Source organism: Hermetia illucens, chromosome 1 (genome assembly GCF_905115235.1).
Source record: "Hermetia illucens chromosome 1, iHerIll2.2.curated.20191125, whole genome shotgun sequence".
Lineage (NCBI taxonomy): Eukaryota > Metazoa > Arthropoda > Insecta > Diptera > Stratiomyidae > Hermetia > Hermetia illucens.
Window position 1 is genome coordinate 56,114,480 of NC_051849.1, and position 19,710 is coordinate 56,134,189.

The 19,710-nt window shown below is 39.3% G+C and overlaps 1 protein-coding gene across 9 annotated transcripts in view; it reads right to left on the reverse strand.

The window, feature by feature from the left end:
- Window positions 1-3,129: 3,129 nt before the first annotated feature.
- Window positions 3,130-19,710, reverse strand: part of LOC119661783 — a 46,688-nt gene continuing 30,107 nt past the window's right edge. For all 9 annotated transcript variants that reach the window (XM_038071267.1, XM_038071266.1, XM_038071264.1 and 6 more), the window contains 9 exons: window positions 17,961-18,074; window positions 16,786-16,945; window positions 16,644-16,732; window positions 16,197-16,544; window positions 16,025-16,126; window positions 15,865-15,968; window positions 3,869-3,986; window positions 3,645-3,801; window positions 3,130-3,575 (listed from right to left, as the gene is read on the reverse strand). In XM_038071267.1, the coding sequence (XP_037927195.1) occupies window positions 3,470-3,575; window positions 3,645-3,801; window positions 3,869-3,986; window positions 15,865-15,968; window positions 16,025-16,126; window positions 16,197-16,544; window positions 16,644-16,732; window positions 16,786-16,945; window positions 17,961-18,074 (1,298 nt within the window). In that variant the 3' untranslated portion in view covers window positions 3,130-3,469. The remainder of the gene's footprint in view (window positions 3,576-3,644; window positions 3,802-3,868; window positions 3,987-15,864; window positions 15,969-16,024; window positions 16,127-16,196; window positions 16,545-16,643; window positions 16,733-16,785; window positions 16,946-17,960; window positions 18,075-19,710) is intronic.

Below are 19,710 nucleotides of genomic sequence, written 5' to 3' on the forward strand. Positions count from 1 at the left end.
ATTGATATTTGAGCTCTACAAGAAAATGGCTATTCTTCTCTATTTTGGTAACCCACACACTCAATATGGTGGTAGCTTCACGATCTCTGAGGGTTTCTGTGATGCCATTGATGAAGCTCACCATTATATCAGGTGATCGCACTATTCACTTCTTCACCGCGGTACGGTGCACAGACTGGACGACCTTATGCCGAGAATGATGCCTTCTGGTAACTTCTCGGCAGAAAAACCTGTAACGTGGCTGCTGATTACTATATCATTATTGCGGGGGACCTTAATGGTCATATAGGTGGAAAGACAGATGACAATGAGAGTGTTTAGTCGATTTAGCGGAGTCTTACGACCTTGTGTTTGCCAATATATGGTTTATTGAACGATTTTCTCATCTTCCTACCTTTTATAGTGCGATCAGTAAAACGCAAATCGACTATATCCTCATAAGACGCTGGCATTTAATCCTGAACTGATTGCAAAGCCGTTCCTTAAAAGCCAATCACATCTCAACATCGGCCGTTGATTCCTGTTTTTTGAATCAAGCCATCGTAAGAAACGTATTGGTTCGCCGTGCATCAAATAACGGGGATTCCGTGAAAAAAAATAGAAATAGTTTCACTTACGCGTTCACATGGGCTGTGCAACAGTCGGAGTCACCTAGCCTTGGCTGCGTGAAAAGAAAAGTCTTTACCACAACTTTTTAATGATAAAACATTGGCCAATTGGCAAATTTACAAGAATGCCAACCGGGAAATAAAGAAAGCGATCGTTGCTACCCGAGGGGGATCTGTATCGACTTGTCAAAAGCCAAGGCACACAGGATATCGAACATTTTTGTTGCGTTAATCACAAAAACGGTACTTCACTTACTGATTGACGGGCCGCGGTGGATATAAAAGGCGAATATTTCGAAAATATTTCAACAGAAGAATTTGCTAGAATACCATCTGACTAGCAAGAAAGCACCACCCTTCCAAAATTGAAAAAGAAGTCCAGCAGTATTTTCAAATTACCGTCTGATTCGATTGCTGCTCCATACTGTCAAGATTTTTGAATGCATTCATGACAATCGTTAAAATAACAGTGAATCAACCTAGGTTTGTCAAAAACACCCTCTCGCCACTTCTCTTTGTTCGTTTTATGGACACTATTGCACAGGACATACAATCTCCAGCGCTCTACATACTTCTCTATGCCGATGATGTTTTCTTAAGTTTAATAGGAAAGCTGTATTTGAATAGCTTGTTCAAAAATACAATACAACACGGTCTCAGACTGAACCTGAACAGATCAGAATTTTTGACGAGCGACCCCATTGAAACAGACACCATCACTATCCAAGGCAGTAACCAGAACCCAGAACTGAGTTATTCAGATATCTCGAATCAATGCTATCAGCCAATGGTAAACTGTGTTGTGGAATTGCTCACCCATTAGCGCAACTCGGATGGAGTGGCGTTCCACAATCTGGCATTCTTTACGAGTTCTTGGTGACTATAAAATACATTGAACGGCGCGTCGCGGTAATGAAGACGTTGCGTTGAATCAGTGGTTTGACACGTCATGATAACACTCGAAGCGTGGACATCCGCGATCGATATGGAGTCGCATCGATCGAAGAGAAAATTCGAGAGAGGAGTCTTCGATGGTATGGAGATATAAGTCACGCTGGCGAGAAGACACTTTCCAACATTAATCTGAATATCGAAGTCGATTTTAAACGATCAAAAGGTTGGCCGAAACGACGGTGGCTTGATACGCTGGATGGTAATTTAAAAGCTTCGGAATTCCATTTAGATCAGGCTTTTAACCAAGCAAAAGGGCGAAACTGATTAAGACAAGCTGACCTACCTTAAGAACGGGACAAAGGCTAAAGAAAAAGAGGAAAAATGGATGAAATGAAAATTCATATGCAACTAGGCTGCTACTAGTTTAGAAATACAGCAAATGTCAACATCCCTGACACCAAAAAGTTGGGGGAAAGTAAAATCAATCACAACGATTCTCATCAGTTACGAAACTCATAAGGGCCATCGCTTACTTCAGAAGATGAAAGGCAGCAGGCAATTCATTCTCAAGCACGAATATGTCAGAGCAGGCCAGCACTGCCATTTGGATAAACCAGAAGATATCGAGATTACTAGTGAAACTAATACTGTTTCTTGATAAGGACTAAATTCCGCAGATATGGGGGAAAATAGAAAGGAATGCTGCATATTTTCACATAAAGAAAGAATCAAATCCTACTTCCCCGACGATACGTCTTCCCAATTAGTACATTCGACAGTTCGTACTAAGTACTAGACGATTGATGGGCTCAACTTTATAAAACAGCTTGGGTGGAACTGTAATAATTGCTTAAAAATAAGCGCAAAACTGAGTCAATACCTGCTGAGTATCGTCAGGAAAACTCCTTGCTTGAACCTGGATTGATTATGGAACAAAATTCATAGGCTTCTTGGTATAGGTTATACGTTAATAAGTCGGGTTGCAAACAAATGACATAATGTGGAAGTTTATTTCCTCAGGAAGCTCTCATTTCGGAGTAATTTGGAATTTCAAAAGAAACTTGGAAAAGGAAGTCGTCAAGTACTATGCGGCATTTTTTAGAGAACGAATCACAAATGGGCGGAAATATGTTTTAAGGGCAGAGAGCAGAGAGATGGATCTATTTAGGTAAAACTAGATTTTGAGATACCCTTCAATGTCAAAAGTGGTGAGACATGTAGGACAGCTCCTAACCATTTCCAAATGTGAGAAAGCAGGGAAGTAAGTCAACGAAGTACCGAAATTGGCCAAACAATTCAGTTCTGATCTGGAAGTGTCACTCTTCTCCTAGTTTGGGGTTTGGGGAAAAGGTTCAACAAGCTTTGGAGGAAACTAAAAGCGAATCTTATGTTTAGACTGAAAAATACCGATGAGGCCAAGATTGAAACTTATGCTCTGCAATTTGATGGGAAAACGTGGTCTTAATATGACATTGGTGGGAGGTTTGCAGCTTTCTGTAGCTTTCTAGCTCGGCAATGGAAGAAACAGTTTTCCCACTGGACGAAGACATGCTCAAGTCAAGCCAAATGTTTATAAATAGTATTACAAGGCATATCAACAAACAGTCAATAATTTTTGTAATATCCTTCAATATATGAGGATTCCTTCGGAAAGTTTATTCATATCGGAAGTATATGCATAGGGCAGATATGGTTATTTGCTATGAGCGAGGAAAATATTAGCTTTCATCTTAAATGAGTGGTACCTTTAAAATTATTATATTATGAAATTATTCTATTTTAAGCATTTACATATATATAAACATTTACATCTACACCCGGCTACTAGCAGTACATATTTAAGACTAATGCATTGTAACATTTACAGTTTATACAATCTAGAGTAAGTTGATTAGTAAATAATACTTCACAGTCTAATAATAGAGATGGCACGTTTGGCCCCGGTTTTGGTTGATAATTTTTCCTTTTTATACGCGCGTTGATTCGACTTCCATGGCAGGATTATCAATGCCATTTTCGGGTGTATCCGTTGGATTCCTCTTTTTCTGTTTTCTCAAATAGATGTAAACAGCACTACAGGGAAAACATACATTTTAGTGATCTTTTCATCTCATCTTTTCAATTGGAAAATAAGTATCTTACATAAAAATGAAAAGTGTGGGAACTAAGAAAATTTCTGAAAACAGATAAAATGCTCCTGGAAAAGATTCGATTGTTGAAGAATAAATCTGGCTGTAGAGCGGTGGAAATATAAATCCACTGAGGGCTTCTGTTATCCCCAAAACTGAATATAACCGGCCTGAATTGAAAAAAAAAGAAATACTTGAATAGATTTTTCCCACATTTGATTTCGTGTGCATGCTCACCTAGTTCTTCTGTTTCGACAAAGTTCGAAATTATTGATTTGACAGCAATTGCCTTACAACTGATGAAAAGATCAACCGTTGTTCCAACGTAGTACAGGATGGCTTCCTTCGAAAAAGCCTGGAAATATTTTTGTTATTAATTTGATGTGAAAAATAACAAAAGTCAAAGTAGGAACAGGATGGAAGTGGAATAAAAAAAATATGCCATACTTTAGAAAATAGTATTCTACTACATAAACTGCCACACAAACCAATAAATGTGTCTAAATTCAACAAATTGACTACACTAACGCGTATATCAATTAGTTTCTCTGGACAATGCCTTAAATTATCTAATGATAGCACAGACAATTATAATATTGCGACTTTCTCCGAACAGCTCATTATCGAATTTACGATACAATCAGCATTTTGCATACGAATTTGAATATTCCTGGAACTGTCCACTTCATTTGTGTTCGAATTGTAAAGATGGTAAATTCGCAAATTTTCTTATTTTTTTTTTAAATTCTAATTTTTAAAGCATGTGTGACACACATTTTTAAGTTCCTGACAATTTCATTTACTTGCTCATATAGGGCATAGGGCCAACCTCGCTTAGACGCCATTGCCATCGGTTCGCTGAAATGCGCTTTAATTCCACTGCATGGCCTAGCCAATAAATTATCGCCCCTCCTGAATGTGAGACCTATCCATTGCCACTTTCACCCTCTAACCTATTTTTCTTCGTTCGAAATTTTAATTTCAGGATTATTTTACCGTTCCAATCATCACACTCAAGACAGGTGTCTTTCCTTAGTATCACAAGGATCATCCCCGTCTTCCACTTCCTTGAAAAGATCTCTGATTACCGGGATTTCCGTAATGCATAAGTGCAAGTAGCAAATTAGCAGAAACTGCAGATTCAGCAATGATAATTCTGCGGGTGGACCGTTAAGCGTAACGGGTTTACTGTGTTTGAGAGCACTCATGGCCGAGATACTTTTTTTCTGCTTGGACGAACAGTCTGTAGCCGCATGTTACAATAAATAGTCATTTCATTTACAAGAGGAGGAACTGCACTGTATGTGAGACGGTTAAGAACGGTGGTGAAGTGTTCTTTCTACCTCTACAGTTGTTCGTCATCGTGGAAGAGAAGTCGACTGTTAAAGTCCCTTACAGGACCATTGAAAGGTGTAAGAGCGCATGCAAGTTCTTTCGTGATGTGGTACACATTTCTGAAACCATTGCATTTTGTGGCAGCTTCGGACGATATTGGTGATCGAGTTTGTCATGCACGTCATCATTCGCAGTGATCAATACGGGCTTGAATCCCTTCCGTTCATGAATCCGATTCCATTATTCCGTGATCAGCCTGACCTTATGACGCTCCTTCGGGACGTGGCCGGAATCTTGATCTTGATCCTTTCAGAAATCATCTCCATTTGCCCTCAGCTGAAGAGACCGCGCCTCGTGGTAGCCATTGATAACAATCCGACATCAGATTCACCATTGCTACCACTTGGTTTCCACAATATAAAAGTATACCGTCGCAAGAAGGAGAGTCCCATAGCTTCACAGAATGTCCAATTTACATCGAATGGAACTCTCGCTCGATTTGGATAAACCAAGCATTGTAGGAACCTTCGATACCGTTTCCGAGGAGTGTGCGCGCATTCCAGAAACCAGTCATAGTACATTTTTGATAGCCAAAAGTCTTAGGCGTGAGGTCATTCCCTATCCGAGGCGCAGCGAAACTTAAACACAGGGCTTAATCCTTAGACACAAATATACATTTAGTTTGTAACTTCTGTTCCCGTTGACCTAGTGCTCTGAGGTGGTGGGGAGGTAGATGTGGCAGCGAACTTGTCGAGCAAAGCACCGCTAATGGAAGTTTCAAGCGGACAGAGACTTTCGAGCCTCAAACGTAGAGTTGCCCTTCAACTCGGATGCCGTAGTTAGTTAGATTTAGGTAAGTCTTGCATCCAATGCTGAGCCATGCACTTGGTATAGACTGGCAGCGTTGTTGCTTTTCACAGCAGGGCTCTGATTGTGGTCACAAAATCAATCCGTGTCTTAACAAGACGTGGACTTAGGTTTAAACGACGGACATTAAATCATCAGGACGTAACTCGTTCCGTTGATCTCTGAAGGCTTTAAGAAAATTTGGCTTTTTTTTAGGCATGGAAATCTGTACAATCTGTGCTGTCAATAAAATATGAACTTTACTTTTTTGTAAACTTGTACGGATTAGTGGACGGATTTCTTCTGCCTTATGGTGATTTCGGACTTAATTCTCTTATGTATACTTTATTTCTGGTTGTTTTAGTCTGATCCAAGAAAAAGACAAAAAGCGGTGATGTTGTGCCGGAATATCAATCATCACTGCCTCTAATGTCACGAAGCGTGTTCATCTGTTCCTCGACAGAATTTTGGTGATACATTCGGAATTTGGAGATAATAGTCCATATCCGCCGCTGGACATTTCCCAGGGTGGGCTTCGTCCACTGCAATATTCCGAATGCATAAGCCAGTGAATGGATAGCGAATACGCTTGGTGCTCTTATTTTATTCTTTCACGGAAGAAAGTCGGGCAGCAAAGTATCCTCCAAATCATCAACTCGAATATGAGTTCTTTGCAGAGTCCCGAGGTATTTGCTGAAGTCTGTCTCGGTCATAGTTTGGATGCAGAGGTCACCAATATTATATACGGCATGCGGATCGTGATGACTTTTCCGGATGGCTTGTCGGATTCAAATTCCATCCAAATATTAGAGCTAAACATGTCTACTATTCACAATAGAATTCTAAGGTGGTCATCAGTACCAGCATACAACTTGATGACATCTAAGTACATCAAGTAGATCAGCTCGCACTCAGCACGTAGGCTATACTTTTCTGCGAAACCATGCCCTCTAGCAACATTCATTAGTCAAGAAAGGGTGTTCAGCGCCATTCAAAACCAAAGGGGACTAAATGAATCCCTCTAGAGGATGGCTCTCCGTATACGGATGGGCTGTGAGGTGTTGATTGAGAAGGTGATCCATCGTATCAACCTATGTATCCAACGACCTTTCTTGCTCTCTTCCCTTGGTTTCTACCACTTGCCAGTGATAGATTCCTTGCCGACTGTAGTTGAACGGCGTCAGGTTCAACAGTTTCTTAACTTGGTTCGTGAATCTGAATCTGGCTTTAGTTATCAAAATATCGATAGGCAGCAAGCATTATCATATATGCTGCGTCGTCAAATGTCGTTCGGTAAGTGCAGCATATTTGGTGGACACTAAGTCAATACACAGCTGCTATTTTTCAGCTGCTGTTGATCTAACCCAGTACGGTTGCCCACATAGACGCTGCGGGCAATAACACGGAAGTAATGACTCTTGAAATAAGTAGTCGACGGCTTTGTCTTGGGCCCCCTATATTCGATAGCATTCTAACTAGCTGATATTGGACGCTTTTTAGCTGCATATTACAGATGTTATTTAAAGTTCAACTTCTGGTCGAAAACTAGTCCGAGATATTTGGAGAGACACAACGTTAGCACACCTTGTTAGCACTGATGAAGGGAACAAGTGGTTCCCGAAATATCGGTATTTGCAAGAATAAATATTCACACCCTCGAAAAAGAAACAACAAGTTTTTATTATTTCAGTTAGCACACCGTTATACATTGTGCTACACAACAAAAGGCCAAAGATTGATCCTTGTGGTACTCCACAGGTTGCTCGATATTCTCTAGAGCCTGCATCTGCGTCACAATAAAGCCGCCTTTCTATTAGATACTCGACAACAATATGTATAAGATACATTGCAGTACTCAGCTTGGCGAGCCACACAATGATTTCTTTCCACCTCGCCGAGTTAAAGGCAGTTTTTACGTCGAAGGTTACCATCGCACAACATTTGTTTTTTTCAATAGCCGATTTAGTCAGATTTGATTGTGTCCATCGTTGATTGTGCTTCCCGCAATCCAAACTATCTCCCTGATAGATCGCCTTCTCTTTCCGCAATTGGGAATAATATATTATAGAGTACTCGCTCAAAAAGTTTGCCGATGGTATTTAAGAGGCACATTGGCTTATATTATATGGCTTGTTCGGCTTCGGTATGAATATCAATTTCTGCTTCTTCCGCTGTGCAAGAAAGATACCTTCTTTGAATACTTATGCGAAAGCTTCTGGTGCTATCCCTACTGGCAATTAAACAGTTATGTTCGGAATGCCAGCTAAGCCTGGAGCTTTGTTTGCTTTGATGTTCTTGATTGGTTCCAATATCTTTGACACATGGAACCCAACGCGAAGTTCCCATTTCTTCCCTCCATAGAACGATTTCTACAAACCCAAATTGCAGCTTTTTCACTTTGTCTATACGCCGGAATGCAGGTTTTCACGAACAACCGTCGATCTTATCATATTGACTCTGGGTAACCCAATCTGCTGCTTGGCAATCATTAAGGTTAGATTGAATTAACTTCATTTCCGCATTGCCTAAAGTGCCTTCTTAAACACCGACACTTGGCATGAGTGCATTCATTATTATTCCAGCATCTACAGAGCAAACGGTTGGGGTTTTCTTTGCAATCTTTGGCAAAATGTCCAACCCCTCCATACTTGCGACGTAGGTCGGATCTGTCATGTGGGCTGGTGCAGCTTTTCGCTACATGTCCAATCTCCATGTATTTGATGCATTTTCTTAACGATATTTGCTCGGGTAGGTAACTGCTTGCTTCGGGCGGTAAGTTTGTCGCCGCAACTCCATACGCTTTTCTAATCCTTTTTGGATTTATCTCCCTGATACATTGTAAACTCGGTTGGATCTGCAGAGCTTCGCAGAACTCAGCATTGGTAGCCGTACATTCGACGGTAACAAAGTTTCTATTTACTTTTCATCAAGCATTGCCACTATTTTTAGTTTTTAAGGTTTTGTGTGAAACAAAACCTTATTAGAATCGATTCGATGTCTGTCTGTCCGTCTGTCTGTCTGTCTGTCTGTCTGTCTGTCTGTCCGTCTGTCTGTCTGTCTGTCTGTCTGTCTGTCACAGCCGATTTATTCGGAAACGGCTGAACCGATTGTCACGAAAATTGGTAGGAGTATGTGATCTGCCGTTCCCTTTACATGCAGCAGCTGACGCCATTTTGCGTTAAGTTTAAGGGGGGGCTCCCCATACATGTAAAAGGAGGGTGCAAAATTTTTTTTCATAAAATGTGGCCATATGGGGTATCAAATGAAAGGTCTCAATTAGTACTTTTCGAAACTGATCCAATATTTGATATTGGGTGAAACATAGGGGAGTGGGGGCTCAAAATATGCCCCCCAAAAAGTGTAACAGGTCTCGTTCTCAGAACTTATCCAACCGAAAAATCTGAAAAAAATCTCAGTAGTGCATCTTTACGAAATCTAGGCCTCAAAATATATCCGGTTCCGATATCTGCACAAATAAAGTTAATAATAGTATATTTCCACATTTTAGAAATTTACCCGGCACCCCCCTTATCTTCATCCCAGAAGTACAAAATTTGGCATGCATATAATGAAGAACATAATGCACAATTTGGTCAAGTTTGAAGAAAATCCTACTATTATTAACAAAGTTATAGAGGGTAAAACTTTACAATTTTTTGTGAATTTCGTGCACTCTACAACCTGCACGACGTCATCATCACATATCAGTTCGTCCATACCACAACGAAGTAAGTTCGTATAAATTGGGTGGAAAAGAATTATTTTGTTTTAGTTCTTTAATCATTTGGATATGAATATCAATTATTCCAACGAGACATGTGTGTATGTAGGTATATAGTATATGCGTGCTAATGAACTTTGCGGGTAGAGCCTAATTCAGATAGATATAAGAAGTAAATCGGAAATATGGGTACGATCAATTTATATACGTGCCTATATGTGTACAGTATTCGAAAATAGGCAGTTTGTTTGTTTACGGTGAGCGTAACATCTACGGCTGTAATATGTACGTATGTCTCGTAGTTTTGTAGCTGTATACGGGTAGAAAAATGTGCGTTGAAATTTCTTAGATAAGATGAACACAAAACCTTTATACCCGAAGCACGAGCTTCCGGTATTCCGACTTGTTTTAATGAGGGCATCGGATCGGACCTTATTTTGGAACTTTTTTGACCCTCGTCGACGACAGCTCTTTCTTAAATAGAATCCCTGAAACTTTTTCAGGCGCTGTATCTTCTTTTACTTTGAGGAATGTTAAGCTTTTTAAGTAACCTCCCTATTCGATTTGCGGTGCTCTGTAGTAGGCTTATCTTTCTAAGGGCCTTTGGCTACCACATGATTCAGGGTTGATTTTGGCGTTTTGGGGTTGCGCCTTCTACCATAGCCTGCTTACGATTTCCTGTTTCCAATTATTCAAACTATTCTCTTCTTCTTCCTTCAGTTTTTATTACGTAATTAAAAACCTCTTCTTTTCAAGGTATTGAAGTAAGTTTTTAACAACTAAAATAGTAATGTAATTAGGATTAATTAGAATAGTAGTATAGATTTAGAATAGTATATAAGTTGTTAGCGAACCCAGTTAAAAGGAGACTTGTAGCAGCGATGAAGGGAAAAAGTGGTTCTCGAAATATCGGAATTTGCAAGATCAATAAATATTACTAGCGGAAAGAAAAGGCAAGTCTTTGTTATTTCAAATAATTTATTCTCTAGAAACATATTCTCTCGCTTTCCTATTAGTAGCCATCCAATTGCTCCTTAATTACCCCATGTACCTTACTCGTTCTAGGTTGAGCTTAAAGGATGGTCCCAATACATGCAAAAGGGAAGTGTAAATCATGCGGCATATCAAACGAAAATTCTCGATTAGTACTTTCTAAAGCTAACATTTGATACGAAAGGGTGAAAATGTGAGGAGTCGAAAGTGATAATTTCTTTCATGAACTCGTTTTCAGAAACTATCTAATCCGAAATTCTGAAGAAAAAAATCACGAAGCTGCCACTATAATGTGTCAAGGCATGAAAGTGTGGCGCGGCAGGATCTGCGGCATTCGAAATTTATTTCGAATGTTGCGGATGCGGACGGGTAGATGGCGAACTCTCCACTCACTCATTTTCCGAACGCACCGGGGGAGTGGAGAATTAGCGGCGAAAAATATGCCGTTGGTTGGGACAGTAAGGACCGCATGGAAATAAGTCGGTCTCTTGTGTTCCAACCGCGGCGGTGTAAGCAGATGTGTCTTCTTGATCGGTTTCGGTGCTTTGTTTTAATTAAACTTATGTAAATCCTAAAAAAGGCTAAAAATATTAAATTAAATTAAAGGCAAGATTAAAACAAAGAACAAAAATTGAATTTGGTTTTCGCAGTTCATCCTGAGCTATTGAGACGCTTCCAAATCAGTTGTGGTCTGCACGCTACTCGCATTCTCACGTTTTATTCGTGTTCTTTTAGCTGAATGGATTTCCCACTGATTTCATTTTCTGTTTTGCTAACTAACGCGCTAAACTGGAAATTACTCTAAATGCAAACATCCGGAGTGAAAGATACTTAGAGGTTGACTATAAATTGAAATACTTTTATTGTCTTATTTGAAGCAAGCAAATACTGCCACCACCAAGTTTAGGAGAAACAGTCCGTGCAATTCATCGGCTAAAAAATCATAAGTCGCCAGGAGCCGATGGAATTACAGCCGAATTGGTTAAATATGGAGGCGACCAGTTACACCAAGTGGTTCATCAACTTGTGCTCAAGGTATGGGACAGCGAATCAATGCCTGACGATTGGCAGCGAGGCATAATCTGTCTCATACATAAAAAGGGAGATATCACACAGTGCAGCAATTATAGAGGTATCACGTTGCTGAGTACCATCTATAAGATATTCTCCACTATCTTGCTAGGCCGGATAGACCCATACGCCCAGAACATCATTGGCCCATACCAAAGAGGCTTCACTCCAGGCAAATCAGCAACAGATCAGATTTTCTCTCTGCGGTAGGCGATGGAAAAACTGTTGGAATATGGACAGCAGTTGCACCATCTGTTCATCGACTTTAAAGCCGCCTATGATAGCATAGCCAGGGTAAAACTGTACACGGCCATGAGAGAATTCGGTATCCCGACGAAATTAATAAGACTGACTAGGCTGACCCTGACCAATGTGCGAGGCCAGATAAAAGCAGCAGGATCACTCTCAAGACCATTCGACATCAACAACGGTCTACGACAAGGGGATGCGCTATCATGCGTCCTCTTTAACCTGGCCCTCGAGAAGGTGATCCGTGATGCTGAGGTGAATGCAAGAGGTACGATCCTCTTCAAGTCCACCCAACTACTGGCCTATGCTGACGATATCGACATCATGGGAAGAACCACCCGAGACGTTCAAACTGCCTTCATCCAGATCGAGCAGGCGGCGCGAGATCTTGGGCTGCACATCAATGAAGGCAAGACAAAATACATGGTGGCAACGTCAGCACCGAAGACGAATCAACCAACAACATCAAACCGCACTGGTCAAACACAAGCACGAACAAGAATAAGGATAGGGGAATACAACTTTGAGACCGTTGACAATTTCTCCTATCTAGGGTCGAAAATCACAACCGATAACAACTACGATAATGAAATCCGCGCACGGTTGTTGTCAGCCAACAGAGCCTACTTCAGCTTACAAAGACTGTTCCGCTCGAAACGTCTCACCATAGGGTCAAAGCTCTTACTGTACAAGACTATGATCTTGCCAGTCCTCATGTATTCCTCGGAAACTTGGGTTCTTAGCAAGAAAAATTGCGAACTCTTGGCCGCGTTCGAGAGAAGAATCCTCCGAAGAATTTTTGGCCCCCTACATGAGGATGGACGATTCCGTAGCCTACACAATAACGAAATCTATGAGCGATACCATGACCGTCCGGTTGTGGATAAAATCCGGCTCAATAGGTTACGGTGGGCGGGTCACTTAATCCGTATGGATGAAGATGATCCCACCCGGAAAGTCTATAAGGGCAATATCTATGGTAGGAAAAGAAGACGAGGCAGACCCTGCCTAAGATGGAGAGATGGCGTGGGCCAGGACGCCAGACAGCTTTTAGGGATATCGAATTGGTGGACCTCGGCGCAAAACCGGGATGTCTGGAGTTCCTTATTAAGGCAGGCCTAGACCGGATACCGGTTGTTGCGCCGTTGATGATGATGATGATATTTGAAGCAACTTGCAAGTGGAAGTCCGTTTGAACCTTCTGGCGCAGGATAATATAAAGAAGAGACACAACAAAAGCACCCTCTATACCAATATATGCTTGAATAAAGTTAGTAATAGCCATTTATCATTAAAATATTTGTTAGAAATTGACTGGAAAACCCATTAAGTGTATCATCAGGTTTGCAATAATATGAAGCTACTATAGAGCACTGCCGTCACGTTTGGCGGAAATCACAATATTACTAACAAGGTTATAATAGGTCAAAGATTGTGCAATTTTAGTGCAATCTAATACTTTGACTGTTAGGATCACAATGAATATTCTACTCGCTCATAATACATATATGCATACTCGTATACATTACCAACCAGGTTCAAATGGAATAAATATTCTTATTTAAGAAATACACGAAACCTTTCTTCCCCGAAGGTTTTTTCCGCTAGTTTTGCGCTATATCCCGGCGTTTGGTTTGTTTTTCAAGACACATGAGGGACTGAAACATTCAAAAGGACCTCACCTATATTCCGGATTCCGGATGTGCAAGCGTGTCGACGGGACACTTAAGTCGAGCTTCGGTCACCGGTCTTCGCAATCAATTTCGCCATTTTTAAGGTTTTGTGTAAAACAAAACCTTATTAAAATCGATTCAATGTCTGTCTTTTTGTCACACGCACTCTTCTCCAAAACGGCTAAACCGATCTGAAAGAAATTTGGTGGACAGAACTATGAAATCCCACGCATACAGCGAGTGGTATAAATTTAGGTGGAGTTTAAAAGGGGCTCCCTATATATGCAAATGGGGGATTCAAACATTTTTCCACTGGATATAGTCGTGTAGGGTATCAAATGAAACGTCTCGATTTGTACTAAACCAACATTAGCTTTGGCGCGAATTGCAAAGTGCATGAGTAAGGAATCAAAATATACGTACTTAAAGGAGGACAGGACTCATTTTCGGAAACTACCCAACCTAAAAATCCGAAAAAAATTAGGTTGGTGCACCTAGATGAAATCTAGGTCTCAAAATATGTTCCATTCTGATATCTGCTCAAATAAACTTACTAATAGTATATTATCAACTTTTAGAAATTTACTGAAAAGCCCGCGTTAAATTTCATTGCATAGAGAACAATATTTTGTATATTCGTGCTAAATTTCATGGAAATCTGGCAATTAACGCCAAAGTTAAAGCGGTTCAAACTTATAAATTTCGTGCGAATTAACAGTATCCTAAGCGTACAAATAAGATGCTGACGTCATAATTAACGAGAATAATTGACATTCGAGTGAAATATTAAAATTCCATTCTGGAAGAATCTAATTCTCCCTAGCTTTTTTTTATATTTTATGTAGGTTAAATTCATGGTTAATAATATTAAACTCAGAGTGTGACGCGTGTGATGTTGGCGATTATCAATACAGGGGTTTCCATCACATGATTTATTTATGGAACTTTTAGCTATGTGACACGAAGCTGTCGTGCACTCGTCGCTCCTCACATCTTTTTCTTTTTCTTCAGCTTTTGTTCCGTTCACAACCGGGGTCGGCTCATCGTGATCGGTTTCGTCATTTTATTTTATCAAATGCTTGATCAGGATGGAATCGCGAGGCCTTTAAATCCCCATCCAGCGTATCAAGCCACGATTGTTTTGGCTGGCTTTTTGGTTGCTTACCATTGACTTCAATGTTCGGACCAATATTGGTAAGTGAATTCTCGTTAGCGTGAATTACGTGACCACACCATCAAAAACGCCTCTCTCACAATTTTTCCACGATCCGTGTAAACCCATATCGATCGCGAATATTCTCATTTCAGACGTAATCAAAACGCCACCAGTGCAATGCAATATCTTCGTCGCCATTACCGCAAGACGCCGTTCATTATCTTTTGTAGTCGGCCAACACTCAGAACTATAGAGAGTGACAGACGGACGACATTGCAGTAAATTTTAGATTTGGGGCTTGCGCTGCTACGTCGATCAAAAAGAACACCAGTTGTGGAATGCCACCTCATCCAGGTTGCGTTAATGCGTGAAGCAATTTCATCATGCAATTCTCCATTGGCTGATAGCATCGACTAGAGATATTTAAATCGCTGAGTGGAATGGAGGAGGAGGAAACACAAAACCTTTTATAGCTGAGTCGTTAAGCTCCCGGTATCCCTACTAGTCTTTTTTGGTTTTTGGGATAGCTTTCACCTCTAGGTCAACTCCACTTACCCACAATTGTTAACTCAAAGTTCAATCAGATCCGGATTTTTTCGGTGATCCGCTGGCTAATAAGTGGGCTGAACAAAAGAGAAGATTTCTACTCTAGTATCTTCGATTAGCGCTCCCCAGAACTACTCTGGGCGTCTAGATCCCCAATGAATGGTATTGGCACTAAATTCTACTTCTGACTGGGGTTAAAATGGTCTAAAGCAACAGCACATATTTGGAAAAGCAGCAATAATGTAGTAGTAAGTCAGCAGATCATTTAGTCTACTTCCAAATTTCATTACTAGTCTTAGTTGTTGTATTAACTTTAACATTAAGCTGAGGTTGATATTCGTGAATAGTCTGCCTGTGCTGAGGGAGAGATGAGTATCCACAAGGCATATTCCAGTTTTCTCAATTTATATATGGTTGCCATTTACAACATTTATATAGCAATAACATTTCAAAATTTGCAGCTTGCTGGTCCTCAAATTTCTACTCCTTTTGGTCTTACGACAAGCAGGAACGATTTTCAGTGTATTCTTAAACCCCGACTCACAGAGCACTGGACAATTTTCTTAATTTGATTATATAAGTTTATTGTATCTATTTCTCTATAATTTAAAAAACGAATGGTGAAAGAAAAATGAAATCTTACCAAAAGTGGTTTTGAAATAACAGTTCCTAAGGATGCGATAAAACCGGCCATTGAGTCGCTCAAACTCAGGAATTTTATCAGCACAGCTGTCATGAGGAATGTTCCTAAGAAAAAACAGCGAATTAGTCCCCTAAAATTCACAAGGTCTAAACTGTCTTACCAACAATATTAAGAGCAGCAGAATAAGTATTGTAGTAACTAAACATTTCTCCATTCCATTTCAGTTGGAGCAATTGAAAGTTGTAGTAATAATCGGCTTCACCTGAAAGCGGGGGAGTAGGATCAGATTAACCGAAAGTTAGCAAATGGGAGAAAACAATGCTTTTACTAACCAATAGCTGGCGCAATAAATAGCAATTGTAAAATAACAAGAAGAATTAAGTAAGTTCGAAGATTATGAGCTCGTTTTTTCGCGAAGATCTGGATGCATTCATAAGCTGAAGTCGGATCAAAGAAGTCAACTAGGCAATTTTTCTGTCGTTCTGCCTCCTCCTTCGGCTTTAAAACTATCTTTTTGTCATCTATTTCTAAAGTTGCAATTGTCTTTCCACCACTTTCGAAGGTGGTGTTGATGTTGCCATTTGTTTCTTCTGCTTTTGGTTTTTTCTTTATCTCGGGAATGAAGAAAATCAAGTATAATATGCCCAGAAGTAATATGCAAGCACCAATTATGTACATTTCTGAAATATTTTAATTAGAAAATATTATATAATAAGTTGACAAATACAGAAGGTTGCCTATGAGAAACATGGTAAATTCAACTGGTTCGGTTTACTTACTCACGTAACCTAATTGAAGAAACAACGTTCCACTAAATGGTGTTCCAACTAATTGTATTATATTCGCACACACTGCAAATATGCCAAACCTACAAACACTATAGTTATTAAAATAATTTTTAGCAGCATTTTGAATGATTACCTGAAGGCTCGATCTTTCTCTTCGGTAATTTCGGTTAGATAACTATAAATTCCCATAATCATTAAGGTTTGACCACCCAGCATAGATGGTACTACCCTTTCTATTATCGCACCAAATTCCATAGGAATTACGTCCATGAATATCGAAGTTATAAGCAATCCTGCATAGGAAAAGTATTTTTGTAAAATTAAATTTGAATATTTGGTTTATAATATTGTATCTTTCACAGTGAAAATTCATATTATTAGTCAAAGTACTTTCGAAATAATTTGAATATTTCGGAGAGTTAATAGATCAAGAAGTAGAATAAGTCTATAATCAAACCGCAATGCCTGATAATTAGTGTTCACTGTGGTTAGTTTTGAGGTTATTGAAAAAACCAAGAGGGGTCATTTTAACGATATAAGATACGCGAAATAATTATACCGGGGAGTAAAAGAAATTGTTTATCACAAAATCATTTTCATTTCATCATCAAGTTCATTTTTCTTTTATTATTCATATTCATTAATTCAATAATAATATAAAACAACAAAAATTAACAATAAATAAACAAGCCAAACCAAATAAATATGCCGGACAGACATAAAAATGTCTAAATAAATGGTTTTTTTTTTAAACAGTTTGTCTGTTTATTTTATGATACTTTCCATTACATGGCTTTTTATTGAATTTACTAGGGCCCTGAGAAACACATTCTCATTTTTTAAAAAAATTTTCTTAACTTTTCTTCAATGGCAACTTTTAGCTCCGATAGGGTCTCATACTTGCGCCCTCCAGCATTAATGCGGTTAAATAAATTCACCCATAGATTTTCTATGGTGTTCGAATCAGGACCTATAGCCGGCCATTCCAACATTGCGATATTTTTCATTAAATTGATAGACCAGTAGCTTACTCCAAACTACAATTTTTATTTTACAGTGTAGTCATATATTTCGGGAGCAACTTATCCCCTTCATCAGTACAAAGCTACGAGTAGCTACACTGTAAAATAACAATTGTAGTTTGGAGTAAGTTAGTGGTCTATCAATTTAAGGCTTGACTACAAATAGAAGACAATATCTAACCTCTTAATCAATCAAATAGCAAAAGATGATCACCTTCCGGTATAACTATATATATATGTATATATATTAAATACGATAGTAGATTATAAGAAACTACTAGCTTACCAATCACTGAAGCAAACTCCCCTATCATTGGAAAAAGCATGCAAGGTTTCCTCACTCCTCTCCGATCGCTCCATCCTCCAGCAAATAGAATCACAATAATGGGGAATATTGACGCTAAAATAACAAAAAAAAAGATATATTTCATCAAATGCTTAAAAAATCGAGGGGGAGGCTTCTACCTTAATTAGCCTTTTCTATTTTATTGGTAATGAAATATATATTGAACTATATCATATTAAGGCAAATATTTACTTAAGGGGGTCATCCCGTGTGAAGGCCGTTTTTTTTGCCTTTTTTTGAAAAATTATTTTGAAGGACTGGATGAAGATAGAAACGTGATTTTTTCACCATATGTTTATTGATATCTCTAGTATATGTGATAAATTTTTCAGCTTGATTTCGTAGCTAATTTTCGGAATACGTGTTAATTTATGCACCCATCTCCAAAAAAAGGTGTTTTTCTGCTGCCACGCTGGAGGGCGCTGTGTTCATCTGAGGAAAAAAAACTAAACGGTATTTTAATGTGGACAATATTCCACGGTCCGCAAACTAGGATAATTAGAAAATATTAAAAGGTAAATTTTTGGTGGGCTTTTAAACTTAATTTTTTGAATTTTGGTGTTTTTTTACAGCTTTTTTTATGAATAAAAAAAAAACTACCCGTCCGATTGCAATTATCCTAGTTTGCGGACCGTAGAAATATGTACTAAAGAAGCCGTGAAAATTTCAAAGAATTTGGTTAGATAGATTTTGAGCTATGGTGGCAGCCGATTTTCAAGATGCAGTTTCGAGAAAAACGCATTTGAAAATTTAAATGTGATTATTAACAGTAAAATTTTAGCTCACCATCAATCTGCTATACCTGATCCATAAAGGGCACCCTCCGTTTCTTCAAAAAAGTCTTGTAAGGCCGATTGTTGCTCTCTGGTGTCAATTATGGCTCTTTTAGCGAGGTCAGTCGATCGTCGTTCGGACCGCCAAATTCGCGCTTCATTACGGCGGTCGGCATAAACCTGACATATGTGACCAACTTGACATCCCATTGTCACTAGGATTTTGAGAATGCCACTGAATCCTTCATTGAAAATAATTACAGCCAGAAAAGTGGCTATTTCTACAACCTTGGCTCCAGAATGAAGGAGTTAAGCAGCGAAAGTCCAGATCAATGCATTTAACGACTCATTGTTATTCTGGGTCTCTGCTCGTAAACATCTGTTGCAGAGATCATCTCGTGCAAATCTTCGTAGATTGGTTTGATGACTGTTTGAACTTCTTCAGTCAAATGTGCCTTCTCGTGGTGAAAACTATCCAGTTCTCCTTTAGCTTCCGCTTTGCGCCATTCGCACCAACTGTCCTCGCCTGCTGGACAATTTTGATGCTGGGGATTTTCGTCTGTAGAACATTTATGGAAGAAAGTTTCCCAAATTTCTTGCTTCATTCCTTCTATCAAATTTGCGTGTCGACGAATAGCCAGCCCAGAAAATGTAGTGAGGTCCTTATCAGTAAGTTTTCCAGCCCCTTTTCCACCAATGCCTTTGTGATTCTTCTTTGCATTTCTAAGCCGCGTTCCCATTCTTTTCTCGACATGTCCTACGCATTCCTTTTTCACTACTACGTATATTTTATTATTTGCAGAAATTTGCAGAAATACCGGAGAAAACTCCAGCAAAATCCAATATACAATATGCAAAACTTGTCGCAATTCGAACATCCATGTTCGTGCTTGCTAAAAGTTACTTTGCTGATGTTG